Consider the following 17,149-nt stretch of genomic DNA (forward strand, 5'->3'; position numbering starts at 1 on the left):
AGCACCAAGAGTAGCAGTCCACAGAAACTTTTATACATACTTATTAACCACAATTTATTTGTTTGTGTAAAAAACGTAATGCCTGGAACTTGTATCTCAACAAAAAGTGTTCATTTCCTGTGAAAAGGGCATAAAGACTGCAGGGGTCTTTATCACCTTTGGTCAAATCACCAGAGGACATGGTATTATCATTTCCCTTTGAACACAGTTTGAAGGGGTTGCAGTAGATATCTGAAGATGTAGCCACAAGAAGTGGCATTTTTGCAAGCATGGAGTGAACAGATTTCAGGTCCAGATTTGAAAGAAGACTCTTTAGAGCTTGGAAATTGCTTTACTCATGAAAAAGTTAACACGTAAATGCTTGTCAACAGCATTTAAAGCAAGAGGGACTTTCCAATAACAGAACCTTTGTTTTGTGATAGAAAGCAGCAAAAATATTTTCAAGCATTAAGTCTTCTAAATTCCTAAGGATCAATGGGCATCTTTAAGTTATTTATTCAGGAAAAATTGATATAAAAAAGTGGAGTGTTAGAGTTCAGAAAAGTTTTGAAATACATCATAATGTCCTACTCTTGGAAGAAAAGAATGCTTAATGATATAAATAATGACTACGTGCAGATGATTTTATTGTGTGTTCCTCCAATGCTGTTACAGGCTCAATGGTAGCTTATTTTTTAAAATGGCAGCAGTAAAAATAGTAAAAGTGCTTTCCAATTCAGAATAAAAGTATTAATTCACATAGGCTAATCAAAATGTAAAAATATAAGTTTTTAAGCAAAACTCAGGATTATTGTTAGTGTAGTACTTGCTTTTTTGAAACTGAAGGGGAGGGGAGAAAACCTTGAATGTCTCCAGCTTGTTCTTTTTCTTAATATCGAACCAAATTTTAGTTACCTTTTAGGCTTTACACCTATGCACGGAAAATTATCTGAGCTAAAATTCCTGATGTAGGTTGCAAGAAAGGCTGAATATAATTACTGAGTGCATAATATTTTTACTTTGATGATTAATATTTTTGAAAACAATAGGAAAAGTTTAGTTCTTTTTTTCCTCTCTAGCAGGTTGTAGGCATTTTTTAGGTTATAGATGAACTATAAAATGTTCTGTGGATTTGCTAAGCCTAGATATTGTTCAGACTGTAGAAAAAAAAGAGAAGAAAGCTCGTGCTTAAGTGTAATTAACTAAATGTCACTGGAAGTACCAAAAACTCTTGACCTTACCTAGAACGGAAAGGACACTTTAAATATCAACAAGGAGAACAGACATGCTATTGCTCGGAAGATAATTGATATGCATGAAAAGAGCAGGTTAAATAAAACTGCTTCAGAATGAGAGAGATGGAAAGAACTCAGTTTAGCTTCTGGGCTCTGCAGGAGCAAGAATCAGCAAAGGCGGGCGTTTAACACGCAGGCTGAACCGGAACAGGGAGCCCCCCCCACCCTCCTGGGGAGGTTCTTCGAAACAGTGACCTCAAGAAAGAAAACCTATAGCAAAACCAATTCCGCCACAGGCTAACCGATATAAATAAGTGTTAAGTTCCTGCAAGATATTGCTGGTCACAGAAACATCATCAAACTTCTAAATAAAAACCAGAAGCATTTCAAATATTAAACACTGAAATAAATGTGAGCCGTCCATCCATGTAAGAAAGGTGACTAGAAACAAGCAGGGGAATCCCTGGCCAGCCCGCTTATTCCAGTTCAGGGTCGCAGCCGGCTGGAGGCTACCCCTCCAGCTCAGAGCACAAGGCGGCCACCCACCCTGGACAGGTCACACTTCCATCTCAGGACCACCCACACCCACACCCACACCCACACCCACACCCACTCGCAGACTGGGCCATGCAGACACGCCAGTGCGCCTAACATGCAAGTCTCTGCTGTGGGCCCAGAGGGCCCAGAGAAACCAAAGGATGCAGAGAAAACCCACACAGACCTGGGGGGACCATGCAAACTCCACTCAAACCGTGTCCCCAGGCAGGAATTCATTAATTTTTTCTCATCAGTGTTATAATGGAATGACATTGAATGAAACCATGTTATTCAAGAAGCTGCTATACAAGTTTTCCTATATGTAGTAATGTTATTACCACATATTAAAAGTGGGGGGGGGGGGTGTTCTGTGTGTGATTGAACAGAACAACAAAAAAATATTTTTTATGTATCTTCATTGTTTTGTGAACATAAAGTAACTTTTAAAATTCCATTAGGTAAGCACACACCTAAACTCAGCTTCTCTTTTAATGATAAAGATAACTGAAAGAATCTGAAAATATGTTTCACTTTCAGTAAGACTAAAAATTTAGTCATAAAGATCATTTTTTTGTTAGGCAATGCTGGCTTAAACTAAAGGTTGGTTTAGACAGTTAAACTGACAGAAATAGATTCTATGCAGAAACTTTTCAACTGAATTTTCAACTAGGACTTCCCTTTCAACAACACCCATCACTTGAAATAGCAGCTGCAGAGTCTCAGAGAATTAAACTACTAAGCACTGTTTTCACTTGTGAAATGGTAAATATAGCTAACCTGTCACCAGGTGCCACTCTTTCTTCTCTGCAGCTTTCTTGTCCAACAGCAAACATACGTGCTATGGCAACTAAAATTTAATCTAAATGACATTGTTGACTCCATCAGCAAGGCTTATGAGGCAAATCTTACCGTTGGAATGTATCACAAGTTGAGAAGGCAAATTAGGTTATGACACATATTAGGAATCAGTTTTTGCAAACTTTTAACTCCAGACAAAAATCACTAAGTCAATTCAGTTGTTATGTACATGGTTTACTAAAAAAAAAAAACTAGTTCAAGAAGTGCCAAGTGTTTCATTATGCCTATGAGAAGCAGAGAGAACACACAATTTTTTTCTCTCTCAAAAGGTTATTTCCATGAGCAACCTGCCTCAGAGTTCTGAATGCACGTAACCTGAGCTTGTTCAGGCTTTTGAATGTAGTGGCCTCTATGGCATCAAAAGAAAAATCCTAAAAACCACCAAACAAAAAGGCAAAATTGTCTCAAAATCCTTAAAGGAAGGCATTTTTTAGTTTAATTTACACCTCAGATGGCCATTTAATATTTGACCCAGCATTTGGTAATATTGGATTCATATTATCTTGTATGTATTTCATTACTTTAGTGCATAAAACCTATTGTGTACTTCCTAAAGATGCATTTAATAGTATACATTTTAGTACTAAAATATTGTTTTCCAATTAGATAGGCCTGGCTTTGAAGCTTGACTCTGCCACTATGAAGCTGTGTGATCCAAAATGGGTTCTAAGGTCACTTGCTGAACAAAGTAAGTAGAACTATTTGGGGACCTTGTTCTAAAGTAAATCATGAAGGCAACAGCAAATTCATTGTAAGTACTTATAAATTTGCAGTTATATTTAGTTGACCTGCCAGCATTTTCTGTTTAGGAACTTTGAAATATGGTAATACTGAGAGCTGAAAATATTTTTTTTTTACTAATTATGATGTGCTTAATCTGTCCTGATGAGCACATGAGCTTGTACATTTCTATACATCCATATTTGGTGTTGTAATTCTTTAAGTTTCTATTCAACATATGAAAAATAAGAAGAAAAAAGAAAGAAAGAAAAGAATTTAACGATGGAAAAAACAAAGTCAAATCACAAGTGTTGAACATGACCAAATGATATCTCAGTACAATGTTCACAGATTTACTCACATCCTAAATGTGTCATTTCTTAGCTTACAATAATAAAGAACAAACTAGTATCAATAAAATCCACCATTTAACCAAGCTAATTATGTTAATTATAAAGTTAGCTGTGGAACGAATATACTCCCTAAATCATGAAGAATCTTCAAAGTACAATGAATAAATACATGAAACCATCTCTTTTGCAACTCCCCACAGGTACAGTTGTTAGATGAATATATATAAATCCATTCTTGATATACTTATGAAAGTAGTGGAGTCCATATAGGGCTGAAAGATTTAGTAATAAAAAGAAAATCATGTCTATAAAAGTAAGGAAGAACAATTTATTTTCAGTGACTGTTTTTTTTATTTTAATATAAATAGATAATTTCTTAGGAATGTCACAAGAGCATTTTAAGTTTAATACAATTTTTTAAATGAAAAAGGTCTGGAAGCATGGCTCAGTCATGTAAGATAAAATATTATCAGTCATGATGTCTTAATTAAAAACTTCAGATAAGTCAGGCCGGTGTTGCTCAGTGGTTGAGCATTGACCCATGAACCAGGGGGTCACTGGATCCATTACTCGTCAGGGCACAAGCCCGGTTTGGGGCATGATCCCCAGTAGGCTTGAGCAGAGGCAGCCTATTGATGTTTCCATCTCTATAGCTCTTTCCCTTCCTCTCTAATATCAATAAAAACATAATAAAAAAGATTCAGAGAAGAATTTGGAAAACACTTGTAAAATATGCCCACACCCACTCACAAACACAAAGTAATATGGTTCTTCATAAATGCTACAGATGCGGGGGGGGGGGGGGGGGAGAATAAAGAAAAAAATTCATCCAAAATACTTTACAATTAGTTTTCAGTATGACTTCAGAACAAAAGTCAGCTAATAAGACATTTTTGTACTTTAATTTTTTATTTCAAGTTTCAAACTGATTAATAATCACTAGTCACTACTGCTATGGGCAATTATAATTTTAATGAACTGTTTGCATGTTGTGCAATAATGGTTTTACAAATTATTATTTCCTTGTAAGGAAATGACAACTTTGTATGTATTATTCAATATTTGCTCACTGTTTTATTGTTTACTTCTTTATTTGTTAAGGAGAACCATATAAAAAGAATACTAATGTTTTACACACATTATCAGCTGCTGTAATTGAAAACAGATTACCCTCAAAGATATGAATGCAACCCTCATTAATTTTTAAAGTTACAATAATGAACTACCTGGGCCAATTTATGTCTAATACATTTAGCTTGACTATCTTTTTTTTTTTTTTTTTTTAAAGTATATCTTTATTGATTTCAGAAAGAGGAAAGGAGAGGGAGAGAGAGAGGCAGAAACATCAATGATGAGAGAGTCATTGATCGAGCCCACAACCCGGGCATGTGCCCTGACCGGGAATCGAACCCCGACCGCCTGGATCCCAGGTCGACGCTCAACCGCTGAGCCACGCCCGGCCGGGCAAGCTTGACTATCTTAATAACAGCAAAATATACCTCTGTAGCCTCATGCACATCTACACTTTCATTTTTGTGCAGATACTAGGAAGGCATGGCCAGATACACTAATTAAACTATTGCCAATTACTTATTTAATTCACTCATTAGATTTTACTTTAGTGATATATTATTTAGCATGTCTAGATATATTAAACTATTACAATTTCTTATTTTACTTTGCTTTCTTCCATTACCTTCCTTTACCTGACCTGTACAGCCTTACCTAAATATCTCCCTTCTTGCAAAATCATTCAATTTTAAAGGTCTCTTTTGAGACATCCTTATAGATCAAAATTTCCTTTTTATGTATTTATTTATTAAATTTATTGGGGCGACACTGGTTAATAAAGTTATATAGGTTTAAGTGTATAATTCTGTAATATCGCATCCTGTGTTCACCACCCAAAGTCAAATCTGCTTCCATCAGTCACCATGTACTTGGCCCCTTTGCCCTTTTCTACCCTCCCCCACCCCTTTCCCTCTGGTAACCACCATGCTATTGTCTCTGTCTTTCCGTTTTCTTTTGTTTGTCTTATTTGTTCATTTGTTGCTTTCAGTTTTATCTCCCACACATGAGTGAAATCACATGGATCTTGACTTTTTCTGACTGACTTATTTCACTTAGCATGATATCCTCAGGATCCATCCACGTTGCTGCACATGACTATCTCGCCTTTTCTTACGGCTGAGTAACCTTCCATTGTATATATGTATCACATCTTCTTTGTCCAATCATCTATTGAGGGGCACTTCAGTTGTTTCCAAGTTTTGGCCACTGTAAATAATGCTGTAAATATTTCTTTTTATAATGACCCACATATCCTTTTTAATCCACCTCCAAGAAATAAGAATCTTTACTCTCTGTTCTAAACTAAACCACTCCTGTATTTATGACCCTGTCAAGTCTCACATCCTGTAGCTATTTTTCTTATAATTATTTCATCTTGTATAGGGTTGCTAAATTCAAATGTGGGCATAAAGGTTTGGGACAGTGAGCAAGGTGCTAGGTAGGTGTCATGAGAGAAGAGGGCCCAGGGCTAACAATGTCAGACTGGAGAGACCATGCCCAGAGCTGGCTCACCCAAAGAGTTCTTAAGTGGAACCCAGAGTTGTCAAAATGTTTCATTTTCAGGGGTAATGAAAATCTTTACTTTTGTAAGGAATTTCCCAATTTTTAATATTGACCTTAAGGTTTTATTTTATTTTTATCCAGTTGAAATAAATCTTGCTTGCTGACCACATTCTACCCAAAAGATACCAATTTTTAAACTCTGTCATCAGACCATACTGATCTTCATGTCCTTGTACCCCACCTACAAGTATGCAATGTTCTCCCTGAATTAAAAGCAACCAAACATAACACCACTTGACATTGTTGTGATCTGATCCTGGTTTCCCTTTCTAGTCACTGCCAAAGCTTTAAAACAATGTATTCTAACCATTCCCACATATGCCAGACTCCTCTCTTTAATTTCCAGACATTCTTTCAAGTATATTTCAACATGGGGTGAGTGCCTCTGCTGTCATTAATTCTACGAATTGCTATGCATACACTAAAGATGAGTGTGGTAAATTCTTCCTTTAATTTTTTATAATCTACATTATATATGGGTATGATCCCAAAAGTGAGTAGGTAGAAACCCAAACAAATCAGTAGCTTATCCTTTTATTATACTCAATAATTGAATAATTAGCATTTTTCAATACTAGAAATATTCGATGATTTTATTATGTACAGGATGGTCATTCTCCTGAACTTTTAAAATGGGTTCCAATTTACTAAAATGCTCTTATTAAAACCTACTGACCAACACAGCAACTTAACTATGGAGAAAAATTATCTGCTTGCTTCCCTCATAATTAGGTAGGTCTAGCCTTACCTTTCATATTAGTAATAGGATTATAACTGAGAAAATAAGATATAATGGGTATATGTAGGCACCAAGTTTATTTTCAAGAGCTTGTTTCAGCTAAAATGTTACAAAGAATAAACCAGTATTCTAGAGAACTTATTTTCTGATTTTCACCTATTTAGGACATAATTGTTGAGGCTTTTATTACAGGAGCTCACATAGAAATACCCATTGATAGAGTAAGTCATATTTAGTTATAATTGTCAGCAAAACAGGAGTTGAATAGGTTCTACTGATGTCTAGTGTGAGAAAATGCAAAATCAGTCTGAAGACTTAATAGGGAAGTTAAAAATAATTCACAAAATATATGGCTATCCCGAGTAATTGAGTGAAGAAAAATATGTTAAATATTAGTACTCACTTAAATATCATATTCCATTACTATAAAGACAGTATATTCAAACTCACATATTCATCCTTAAGTGTCTGACTGTATAATGATTTCAGTTTTATGGTTTCATATTCTTCAGTGAGAAACATTTAGTAGAACTGATTCAGTTCACTCTTCTATTAAAGTATCCATACTTAAACTATAAATTAAACATTCGATATAAGTTTGCCAAGCCCAACATATTCAAGAACATGATGTGAAATGTATCCTGCCTTATTAAAGAAACTCACCTTATCTCCAGGACCAAAGAGGAATTGATTTTCCAACCTTCTACAGAGTGCTGGAAGATTGAAGAGCCAGCCTTTCTAATGATTTTATCAGAACTATTGACAAGGGATCGACTCAAACACAGTTCACCATCTCTGAAACAAAATAAACATGTCAGCTTCATGAAAGTAAGAAGCATTTTGTCTAAGTTGCATAATACATAATTTGATTTAGATTACTAGTGACAAATTATAGACACAACTTTTTCTAAATGTTAGAGGAATAGTTAAATGACCATGATAAAAAATATTGTAAAGATTAAGTAAATAAGATTTAATAAGGACAGTCATTTACACTTATTCTTTTTGAAATATAGCCAAATTCATATAAAAAAAAGCCTTTGGTGGCAAAGGAAACTATCAATAAAGCAAAAAGGCAACTTACACAATGATGAAGGTATTTGCAAATTATACATCCGATAAAGTGTTGATATCTAAAATATATGAAGAACTCATACAATTCAACAACAAAAAACAAACAAACAACCCAATTAAAAAACGGTCAGAGCATCTGGCATAGACATTTTAAAGAAGACATACAGATGGCCAACAGACATACGAAAACATGTTGAGCATTACTAATTTTTATGGAAATGAATATCAAAACCAAATGAGATACCATCTCATTCTTGTCAGAATGGCTATTATCAAAAAGACAAGAAATAACAAGTGTTGGAGAAGATTCTGTGAAAAGGGACCCCTTGTTCACTGTTGATGGGATTGTAAATTGGTGTAACCACTATGGAAAACAGTGTGAAGATTCTTCAAAAATTAAAAATAGAGCTACCATATGATCCAGCTATTCTACTTCTGGTTATTTATCCAATGAATATTAAGACACTAATTTGAAAAGATATATGCATCCCTATGTTCATAGTAGCATTATTTAAAATAGAGAAGGTAACAAAACAGCCTAAATGTCTATCCATAGATGAACGGATAAAGAAGGTGTGATTACAATACACACACACACACACACACACAATGGAATACTACTCAGCCTTAAAAATGACGAAATCTTGCCATTTGTGATATGGATGGATCCTGAAGGTATTCTGCTAAGTGAAATAAGTCAGATAGAGAAAGAAAAATACCACATGATTTTACTCACATGTGGAAAGAAGAAAACCAAAACAAACAAACAAAACAAAATAAAAACAAACTCATAGATGCAGACAACATACTGGTGGTTTCCAGAAGGGACGTGGTGAAGGTCGAGTGAAATGGGTAAAAGGGGTCAATTGTATGGTGACAAATGGAAACTAGACCCTTGGTAGTGTGCATACTATAGTGCACACAGATGTTAAGTTACAATGTTGTAACTTAAACTTACGTAATGTTAATACTAACATAAACCCTCATAAGCCAATATAAACCAATGTTACCTAGATTTAAAAAAAAAAGAGAAAGAAAAGGCCTTTGCGGTATTTAAAGAAAAAAAAAATTCTCATCAAAGCTCTGTTCCAATTTAGCCCATCCCTTCCCACTGTGTTTAGACAATAGAGACAGGATGTGTTGCCGATTCTTGTGCATCTGTATACTTGTGACTCCCAAGATTGTAATTTTAGTTTCACGGAAGGCTCATACACATAATGGAAAGAGCTTTTGTTTTGTAATAAGAAGACCTTGGAATATCAGGTGATATGGACATGTGGGTGATTCAATCACTTGCTAGCCTGTATGACCTTGGACAATATTCTCTTTCTAGGCCACCAACTCCTTATCTTAACTTGAAAATTGCAATAACATCTAATTTACAATGACTTTGTGAGGATTAAGTGGGTCTCTGAATGTGAAAGTAATTTATAAAGCACTACTGCAGTGCTAATTCCTAATTTCTAAGATTACCTTGGGTCAACTCAAGGAGACACATTCCTGATAGCTGATAGTGGTGAGGAGACAGAGATTGGAGTGAGGAGAAAACTCATTGAATAGCCATTATTACTGGTATTTTCTAGTACATCAAAGGAATCAGCTGTGCTATTCCATTCAGTCAATAGTGTCAGTCAAGCACACCATGTATCACGGTAATAGCAGGGGTGCAAGAAATAAGGACGATGGTGACAGACACAGACACGTATGACTGTATTTATGCCATTAGAACATTAATAGCTGAAATGGTTCATTGTTCAAGACTGTTTTCTTGGTACTTTATAGATGCAAAACCAGACTTAGAGAAAGAATCTAAAAGCCACCTGTTTGTGGCATAGCCCTTTCAGCATCTGCATTTATTTCTTTATATATATCCTTTTAATTTTTTAGAAATCTCAAAAATATAATTAAAAAGTAACATGATATTTGCTCAATCAGAAAGTCTAAATCTGTGTTTATTATGCAGGCAATCCTCTCCTACTATCAATGGAAACACTGCTTGTTGAACAGCTGTTGGATGAATTCTGTAATTGGAGGCTTATGGTTTGGTATTTGGTCTGCATTCTTTTTTAAACATGTACTTCCAATTTAAAGCAACTCAAAGCATCACATGCAACTACTCCTTGTAGAATTTAGAACTCTGTAAAAATTAATTGTGAAACTATCCTATTGATGAAAACGATACATTGGCATGCCTATACATGGCTAATAGTGATCATTTTATAGAGGTCATTTAGGGTGCAAGAAAACATAAGGAGAAATTTACTACTCAGTGGCCCAGAAGTCAATTTTTATATTACATATCTAATGATAATAACTACATATGAGTGAAAATGTGGATACACACAGAACTTAATCTTCACACTTTGGGAGGTATGCCTTTAAGAGTAGGGCACAAACTCTTAACCATTTCTAGGGGTAGTAATTTTTCCAGTCTTCATCTTGTTCATAACTGGCCTGTCAATATCATCTTTTCCTAACCATACATTGCTATGATTATAATAATTATTTTCACCACCAATAAACATTTATGGGAGAAGTAAAAATATACAGGGGCTGGCATTTTTAAATATTCATGGAAGATTGCTTTACTGATGTAGACACTGATACATTTTTACATGGCAAAGTGATTGTTATGATGTACCTAGCTGCATGGAGCCTTTTCAGAACCCCTCAGATTTGAAAAAAAAAAAGTATTTTAAAAGTTTAAATCAGTTTTATATTAATGACATGCTACTATGTTACTCTGCTGTTTGAATTCTTTTCATTGAACTAGTGATAAGCCAAATTTCAGACTTTTATCGTTGGAAAGGGCTTTGAATGAAAATAGCTACAACTAGTTAACTTCTTGAAGTCAATGAAATTCCTATGTGACAGGGCCTGGCCTAGTGCAATCTGAGGCTCTGGAGCAAAGTTATTTGTATCAAGTTAAATAGGTCCCAAGGGATTTTTCACTTATGACCTTGGTAGCATTCTGTCTTAGAAAAGGCTATTCCTTTAGGTGAATGCAAGGCATGAAGGATATTACCACCCCCTCTACTAGTTTCTCATTCCACATCGGACATGACTGCTAAACAGCTGCGCTGAAAACATTTGCATAGGGCTACATACAGGAAGATTTAATATGGTCATCTATAGGAAAAACAACAGCACACATCAAGGAAATAATGTAGCATAAAGCCATATATATATTATGAAGTTTTTCTGCTTATATGGAGCTAAGAGAAACCCTCTTCGATGGTCATCTATGCAACTAATCACTAGTTATGTTACTAATATTTACAAATATATTTTCTCTTTGAAGTATGAGTTGTCAGACATCACTACAATTTATTAACTCTGCAGTGTCGAACAAATACGATTAATTTTCATGAGATTAGTTCCCAAAAGTCCTGCATTCACCCCCCCTGAAACACTCGGTATGATTTGGTTTTGGAATGAATGTGTTTCCTTTGGACTAGGTTAAATCTCCTCATTAATATAAAAATTTCAAAGTCATTTAAAAGAAATGGACTTGCATCCAACTAAGCCTGAGCACAAACAGCAGGCCGTTTTCTGTTTTCATTACCTAAGTGTCAAACAACCAAAAGTAAAGGTGAGAGATGTACTACTTCAACTTACTGCTTGATGGTTTTGAGCAGAATTCCACATGTAACACATGAAGTGAAGAAGTGCAGGCTCTGGGTTTCCTGATTTACAAGAATGTGTTCTACCCTACAGCAACCTGGAAGGAACTTTGCTCACGGTAATGCTCTAAGTATGAATGCCTATCTCCACAGTCAATTCAGTCATCAGTTTCAGAACTAATACTGGTAAGAGAACATGAGGTACACAGTCAAATTAAAAAGATCTCTACCTGATAAGAAATGTAAGTTAAAGTCTCATTTGTGGCCAACCAGGAAAACGGTGTGTGGTAAGTTCTAAGGAAGGCAATCAAAACAAATATTTGTACGATATCCAAGCCTCTGCTATACCCTGAAATACGTCGTCTCGTTAAATAAGCATACCCACATGTTTTTATCCGTAGGACCCTTCGGTTGACACATTTCAAATGATACCCAAAGAGCATACACAAAGTCAGTGAAATCTTGGGCCAACTGTGAGGCAAGTGCCATTTTCCCCATCGAAAACCATGCCAGTCAAGATCAGACCATGTCCTACCCCCAATGCCCTTTGGGTTCAACTTTATTAACCGGTCACCATGCCAGGCAATTAATAGGTTTGCATTACAATGCAGTTTTCAATGTCCAATGATTACTCGATCTTTTACTGCACTGATTCTAGATGGGACCTTCAGTTAAGAGACGCAGGAGTCCAACAGACAAAGAGCTGCCTGCCTGTTGAAAAATGGTAGCAGGGAAGCTAAACAGGAATCTAGGGGCATGGTCTAAGATATGAGGAATATGGGAGGCCCTTCATTGAATCTACTGCCCACTCAGAAGGCACGCAGTGCCCCCCAGACCTGGGAGGCTGGCTCCCTTACATCACTTTTGAATATTGGCCTGGGCTCTGGGGTCAAACCTCTACGCTAATTTGCTCATCTCAAAACCGGCCCCGCCACGTGGCTTAGGGAGCCGGCCAACGACGTGATCTTCTGATGAGTCAACCTCCCCACCAGAAGCACTGTTTGGGAGTTGAAAACGAAATCATTAACTGGCATCACGAGCTTGTCGGTTAAACGTTTTATCCCGAGGGAGAAGGGGGGCAGTGCTCAGGGGACTGGCTGTCCTCGCTTGGCCGCCGGCAGCGCCGACCCCGGGGCTCGGGAAGGGCCGCTGGTGGCCCCGCAGCCAGGGCGCAGCGCCGCACCCGCAGAGCGCAAGGCGACAGCGGCTCTCCGCCTCGCCCCGCACACCTGTAATTGCGGGTTTTAATTAAGGAGGAGGAGCACGGTGGCGGACTGAGCAGGGAAAGTGATGTTCTTTTAAGGGGGCCTGATCATTCCTGCAAAAAGCCCCGCCTTCCCGCCCCCGGCCGGCCCCTCACTAATTCTCCCACCCTCGCCTCCAGCTCCCGGGAGGAGAGGACGCCGAGTGCACACCTCGCCTCCCGCAGATTAACTCCAGAGCCCGCCCCGGGCTTTCTCGGGGGAGCAGGGAACAAACCGCAGCCCACCCCGAAAAGGCTGCGAGCGAAACCCGCCGAGCCAGCCGACCCGCCGCGCCCGCGCCCGCGCCCCCTTCCCCAGGGCCCGGGGCAGCGCCCACCGCCGGGGGTGTCCGGGGAAGGGCCACGGGAGCAGTCCCGCCCCCGAAACGTGGAGCGTCCCGGGGACTCTGTCATTTCCCCCGAGGGACTGGACTGCTCGCGGCCGGCCGTCTGGGGAGGCCCGGAGAGGGTGTTTGGCAGCATGTGGCGCCCCCTCTCTCCGCGCTCCTCCCACCCACTCCCTCTCTCCTGGGTCACCAGCAGTGGGCCCGAACCCCCAGAGTCCTGGCGAGGCTTGGCCGCTTTGTCTGGGCTCAGGCTTATCTTCGGAGCCCACCAGCTGGAAGGGAACAAAGAGCCTCGACCCCCACGCCCCAGCCTCCGCCTCTCCCCCACGCGCCGGTTCATCACCTTCCCAAAGACCCCTTTGTCTGCCTGGGAAGCACAGGTCTGCCAGGGATGCCCACAACCCCCCCACCCCACCCCCAAAGTCCTGCTTTTCTGACAATCGAGCTAGGTCACATTCGCAGCCCACCCACTCCATGTGTAAGCGACCTGATCACCCAGTCGGGCACCCCCTCCTCCCCAACAGACCACTTAGAGATTTGTGGGTGCATTACGACCATCCAGGCCATTCCCTATGAGCTTTTTCATTCTCTCCCAGTTCCTTTCGACCGTACTTCTGGCTGTCTCAGTTTTCTATACAATAGCAATCCCTTCCCTAAGGGTAAGCCTGTGTCTTGCTCAATTGCTCATTACTTAGGAAGGAGACTATTAACAAATGGAGTGCATGAAGTTCGTGAGCGTGTGCACGCTTTAGCAGGCTACACCACACACACACACACACACACACACACACACGGCAAAGATTCTATCTTCGTTTTAATAAATGCCGAAGAAAATAAAAAGCAAGCGAGCATCTCCGCCAGTGTGGAGTTTCCGACAGCGGACGCCTCCGGATGAGGGAGGATTTCCGAAACAGGACTTTGAACACAGTTGACAACCAGGTTCACATCCTCAGAAAACGCTTCCAAGCCCTGTAAGCAACACAAAGTTGCAGCCATCCCCTCCCACCCCCACCCCGTGGGTAAACTTCAAAGAGACAGAGGCCAGGGGCAAGGAGGAAGGAAGTGTGATATTTAGAGAACTTACAGGGGTGAAGGAAGATTTTTGAACTCATCTAGACAAACTTGAAAAAAAAAAAAGAGGCAGAAATACAGTCTGTTTGAAGCTACAGTAGCCAGCTTCTAAAACTGTAACCATGACGCCCGAGCGTTTCATCCACGGAAGAGCCAGTAAGAAAGTATCCTCGGGTGTGCTGGAGTGTCTGGTTCAAACTAAGCTCCACGGGTCCGCCCCGCCCGCAGGAAAGTAGAGCGCAGCACATTTCCTGCGTTCTGGCTTTACCTTCAGCCTGCCCTAAGCCAGCTTTCCCGGGCATCTCCTCGGGCGATAAGACAGAGAAGGAAGGGCAACCAGATGGACAATAAAGATCTCGCTAGAGTCCTGCCCACGGACTGAAAGGACAAGGGCACACGCTCTTTGTTGACACTCCTGCGGTGACTTCCCCTTGGGCGTGCGAGCCCTGGCGCCAGCACCACTGGCACTGCCACCCAACAGCAAGTTGAACTCTTACTGGGAACACGCCTAGAGAAGCACACACACCTCAGCCGCTGCCTTTGTTATTTAATTCGCGAGACTGAACACGCACAAGCTCCTAGGAACACGCATCGTACCCCAACCCTCCCTCTATTGTCTATATTCACACTTCATTTATGGCTTGACTTTTTTTTTTTTTTTTTTTTTATCCTATCGTGAAATGAAGCTTTTCATTTACCCGATGAGTTGCGTCTCCTGGTGCTCCTCAGTTCTTGCTATTTCTTTTGTCTTATAAAAGATCAGGAGAAGACTTATCGTGCAGATCGTCCACCGCTTCCTAATGGAGCGCATCGTGGGTGCCTGGGAAAGTAGTGGTTGCCCCGGCTCCTGTACCTTCTCTGGATAGGAAAGCTCCGTTTGGGGGAGACAGAGTCGCGGGAGGTGGGGGGCGTTATCCGTGCGAGGCGAGGAGAGCGTGGAGCGGGGATCTCCGAGGCAGGTCGCGGGGGTCCGGGCGGCCGCGCTCCCGCCGCTGCTCCCGCGCTGCCCGGCGCTCCCCGCGGTGCGCGCCCGCCCGGCCGGGTCGCCGCGCGCAGCCTCCCGGGGCTCAGGTTTCTTTAAGGACCAGACACCTTGTGCTTTGAAGGAGACGGCAGCTTCTGCAGCTGGGTTGGGGGCGTCGCTGGCCCTTCCCCTTTCCTAGCAGGGAAATGATGAGCGACAACCGACCAATCAGCGGGCGGAGGAGGCGGAGGCTGCCGCGGCCTCGCGTCGCCGGCGCCGCCCGGGGAGTAACGTTGCGGGCTCAGCCTGCCCGCGCCGCCGGAGGAAGCCGGCTGCCCGTAGTCGGACCCGCCCGCTCACTCCCGGGGACCAGCCGTCCCGCACCCCGGGGCCGCCACGGGAGGGAGTCGGGCGGCTGGCCGGAGCGCGGCGGGTCTGCTCGCCGGGCTGGGAAGCGCCGTGGCGGCGTCGGCGAGGAGAGGGCGCTTCTGCTGCGGGCCGAGTCCAGAGGCGTCTGGGTGGAGACGTCCTGGGGCTGGGGCTGGGGCCGGGGGCGCGCCCCCGGGAGGTTCGCGTCTTCCCACAGCTTCTGCAAACACACGCAGGCCCGCCCACGAGCGCCCGCGCGCGCCCGAGTGGAGTGAAGGGGGGGCGACAGGGCAGAAAGGGGGCGATTTATCCTGGGAAGTGCAAACACGCACCGATTAGCCTGTGGCCCGCTCAGGGTGGGCGGGGGATGACCCCGGGTCAGGACCCTGCGGGAAACGAGCGATGACACATGCGTCATTAGGCACTTTATGGATATGTATGTGACTCTTTAGTTGTCATTTGGAAACTCCTCACGCAGAAGTCAGGGAAACTTCAGTCCCCCCTAAATTTCACTGAGGAGAAACAGGATGCTGAGAAAAAGCAGCCACCGAGGACCTTTTTGCAAATGCAAGTACACCTGCACGCGCGAAGGAAACGGAAAGAGTTAGGAAGGAGAGAAGGAAAGGGGGGAGGGAAGCAAGGGTGGGACAAGCTCTTCTTTCAAAGCCTCAGTAAGTTGTCCGTCACCCTCTTCTCCCTCCTATGGTTTCCTCACTTCTGTTGTATTCAGTGGCAGGGGCATTTTTTTCCAACCCTGGGCTCCAGGCCTCAGGGCGTTTCTCCGCTGTCCTTTGGTCCCCACCTCACCCAGGGAGAGCTTGCTGCCTGGCTGCCCCACACAGACCCTGGGCCTCTACCAGGGGCAGGAGGTGTGGGGCAGGAGGCACCCCTGGCATGAACGGTGCCCGGAGGCCAGGAGTTTCACCAAGCTACAGACCAGGATGCAAGTGCTTCTGCCCCACACTCCCACCTCCAACTTCTCCACTGAATTTCTGTTCCTTCAGATTGAGCAGTGGCTCCAGCTGTCACCCACTCTTGGCCCCTGGGGTTTACACCACAAGCCCGGAAATGGTGAGGCCCACCACTAAGCCCATGCCGAAGGGGAACAGGAAAAGCAGCTATGAGTTACCAGTTTCAAGGCAGCTGAAAATAATGATAACATCTAGCTGCTTTGCTTTAGAAAGAAACCAGGTCCCCACCAACATTTAGCTTTCTTTGCGGAAGGTTTAGGAAGATAAGATCATCTCAGTTCTGAAGCCTCGAATTCACAGCAGAGCGAACTAGGGGGCTGGGCTAGAATGCTCAAAGGGGCAAGTGATTATGAGCCTTTATTGACACTACAAGTGGCCCGCTGGGAGCCTTTCAAGTTTATTGACGTCTAGGCAAATCTCCCTTGCATTAAT

The 17,149-nt window shown here is 41.8% G+C and overlaps 1 protein-coding gene across 1 annotated transcript in view; it reads right to left on the bottom strand.

Moving 5' to 3' along the window:
- The window catches only part of ST8SIA4 (ST8 alpha-N-acetyl-neuraminide alpha-2,8-sialyltransferase 4), an 83,686-nt gene extending 68,379 nt beyond the window's left edge, over positions 1-15,307 (bottom strand). Inside the window, exons 1-2 of the mRNA XM_016221993.2 lie at positions 15,112-15,307; positions 7,719-7,850 (exon numbers count right to left, since the gene is read on the bottom strand). Of these exons, the coding sequence (XP_016077479.1) occupies positions 7,719-7,850; positions 15,112-15,224 (245 nt within the window). The 5' untranslated portion in view covers positions 15,225-15,307. The remainder of the gene's footprint in view (positions 1-7,718; positions 7,851-15,111) is intronic.
- Positions 15,308-17,149: the final 1,842 nt, after the last annotated feature.

Source organism: Miniopterus natalensis, chromosome 3, assembly GCF_054644295.1.
Source record: "Miniopterus natalensis isolate mMinNat1 chromosome 3, mMinNat1.hap1, whole genome shotgun sequence".
NCBI lineage: Eukaryota > Metazoa > Chordata > Mammalia > Chiroptera > Miniopteridae > Miniopterus > Miniopterus natalensis.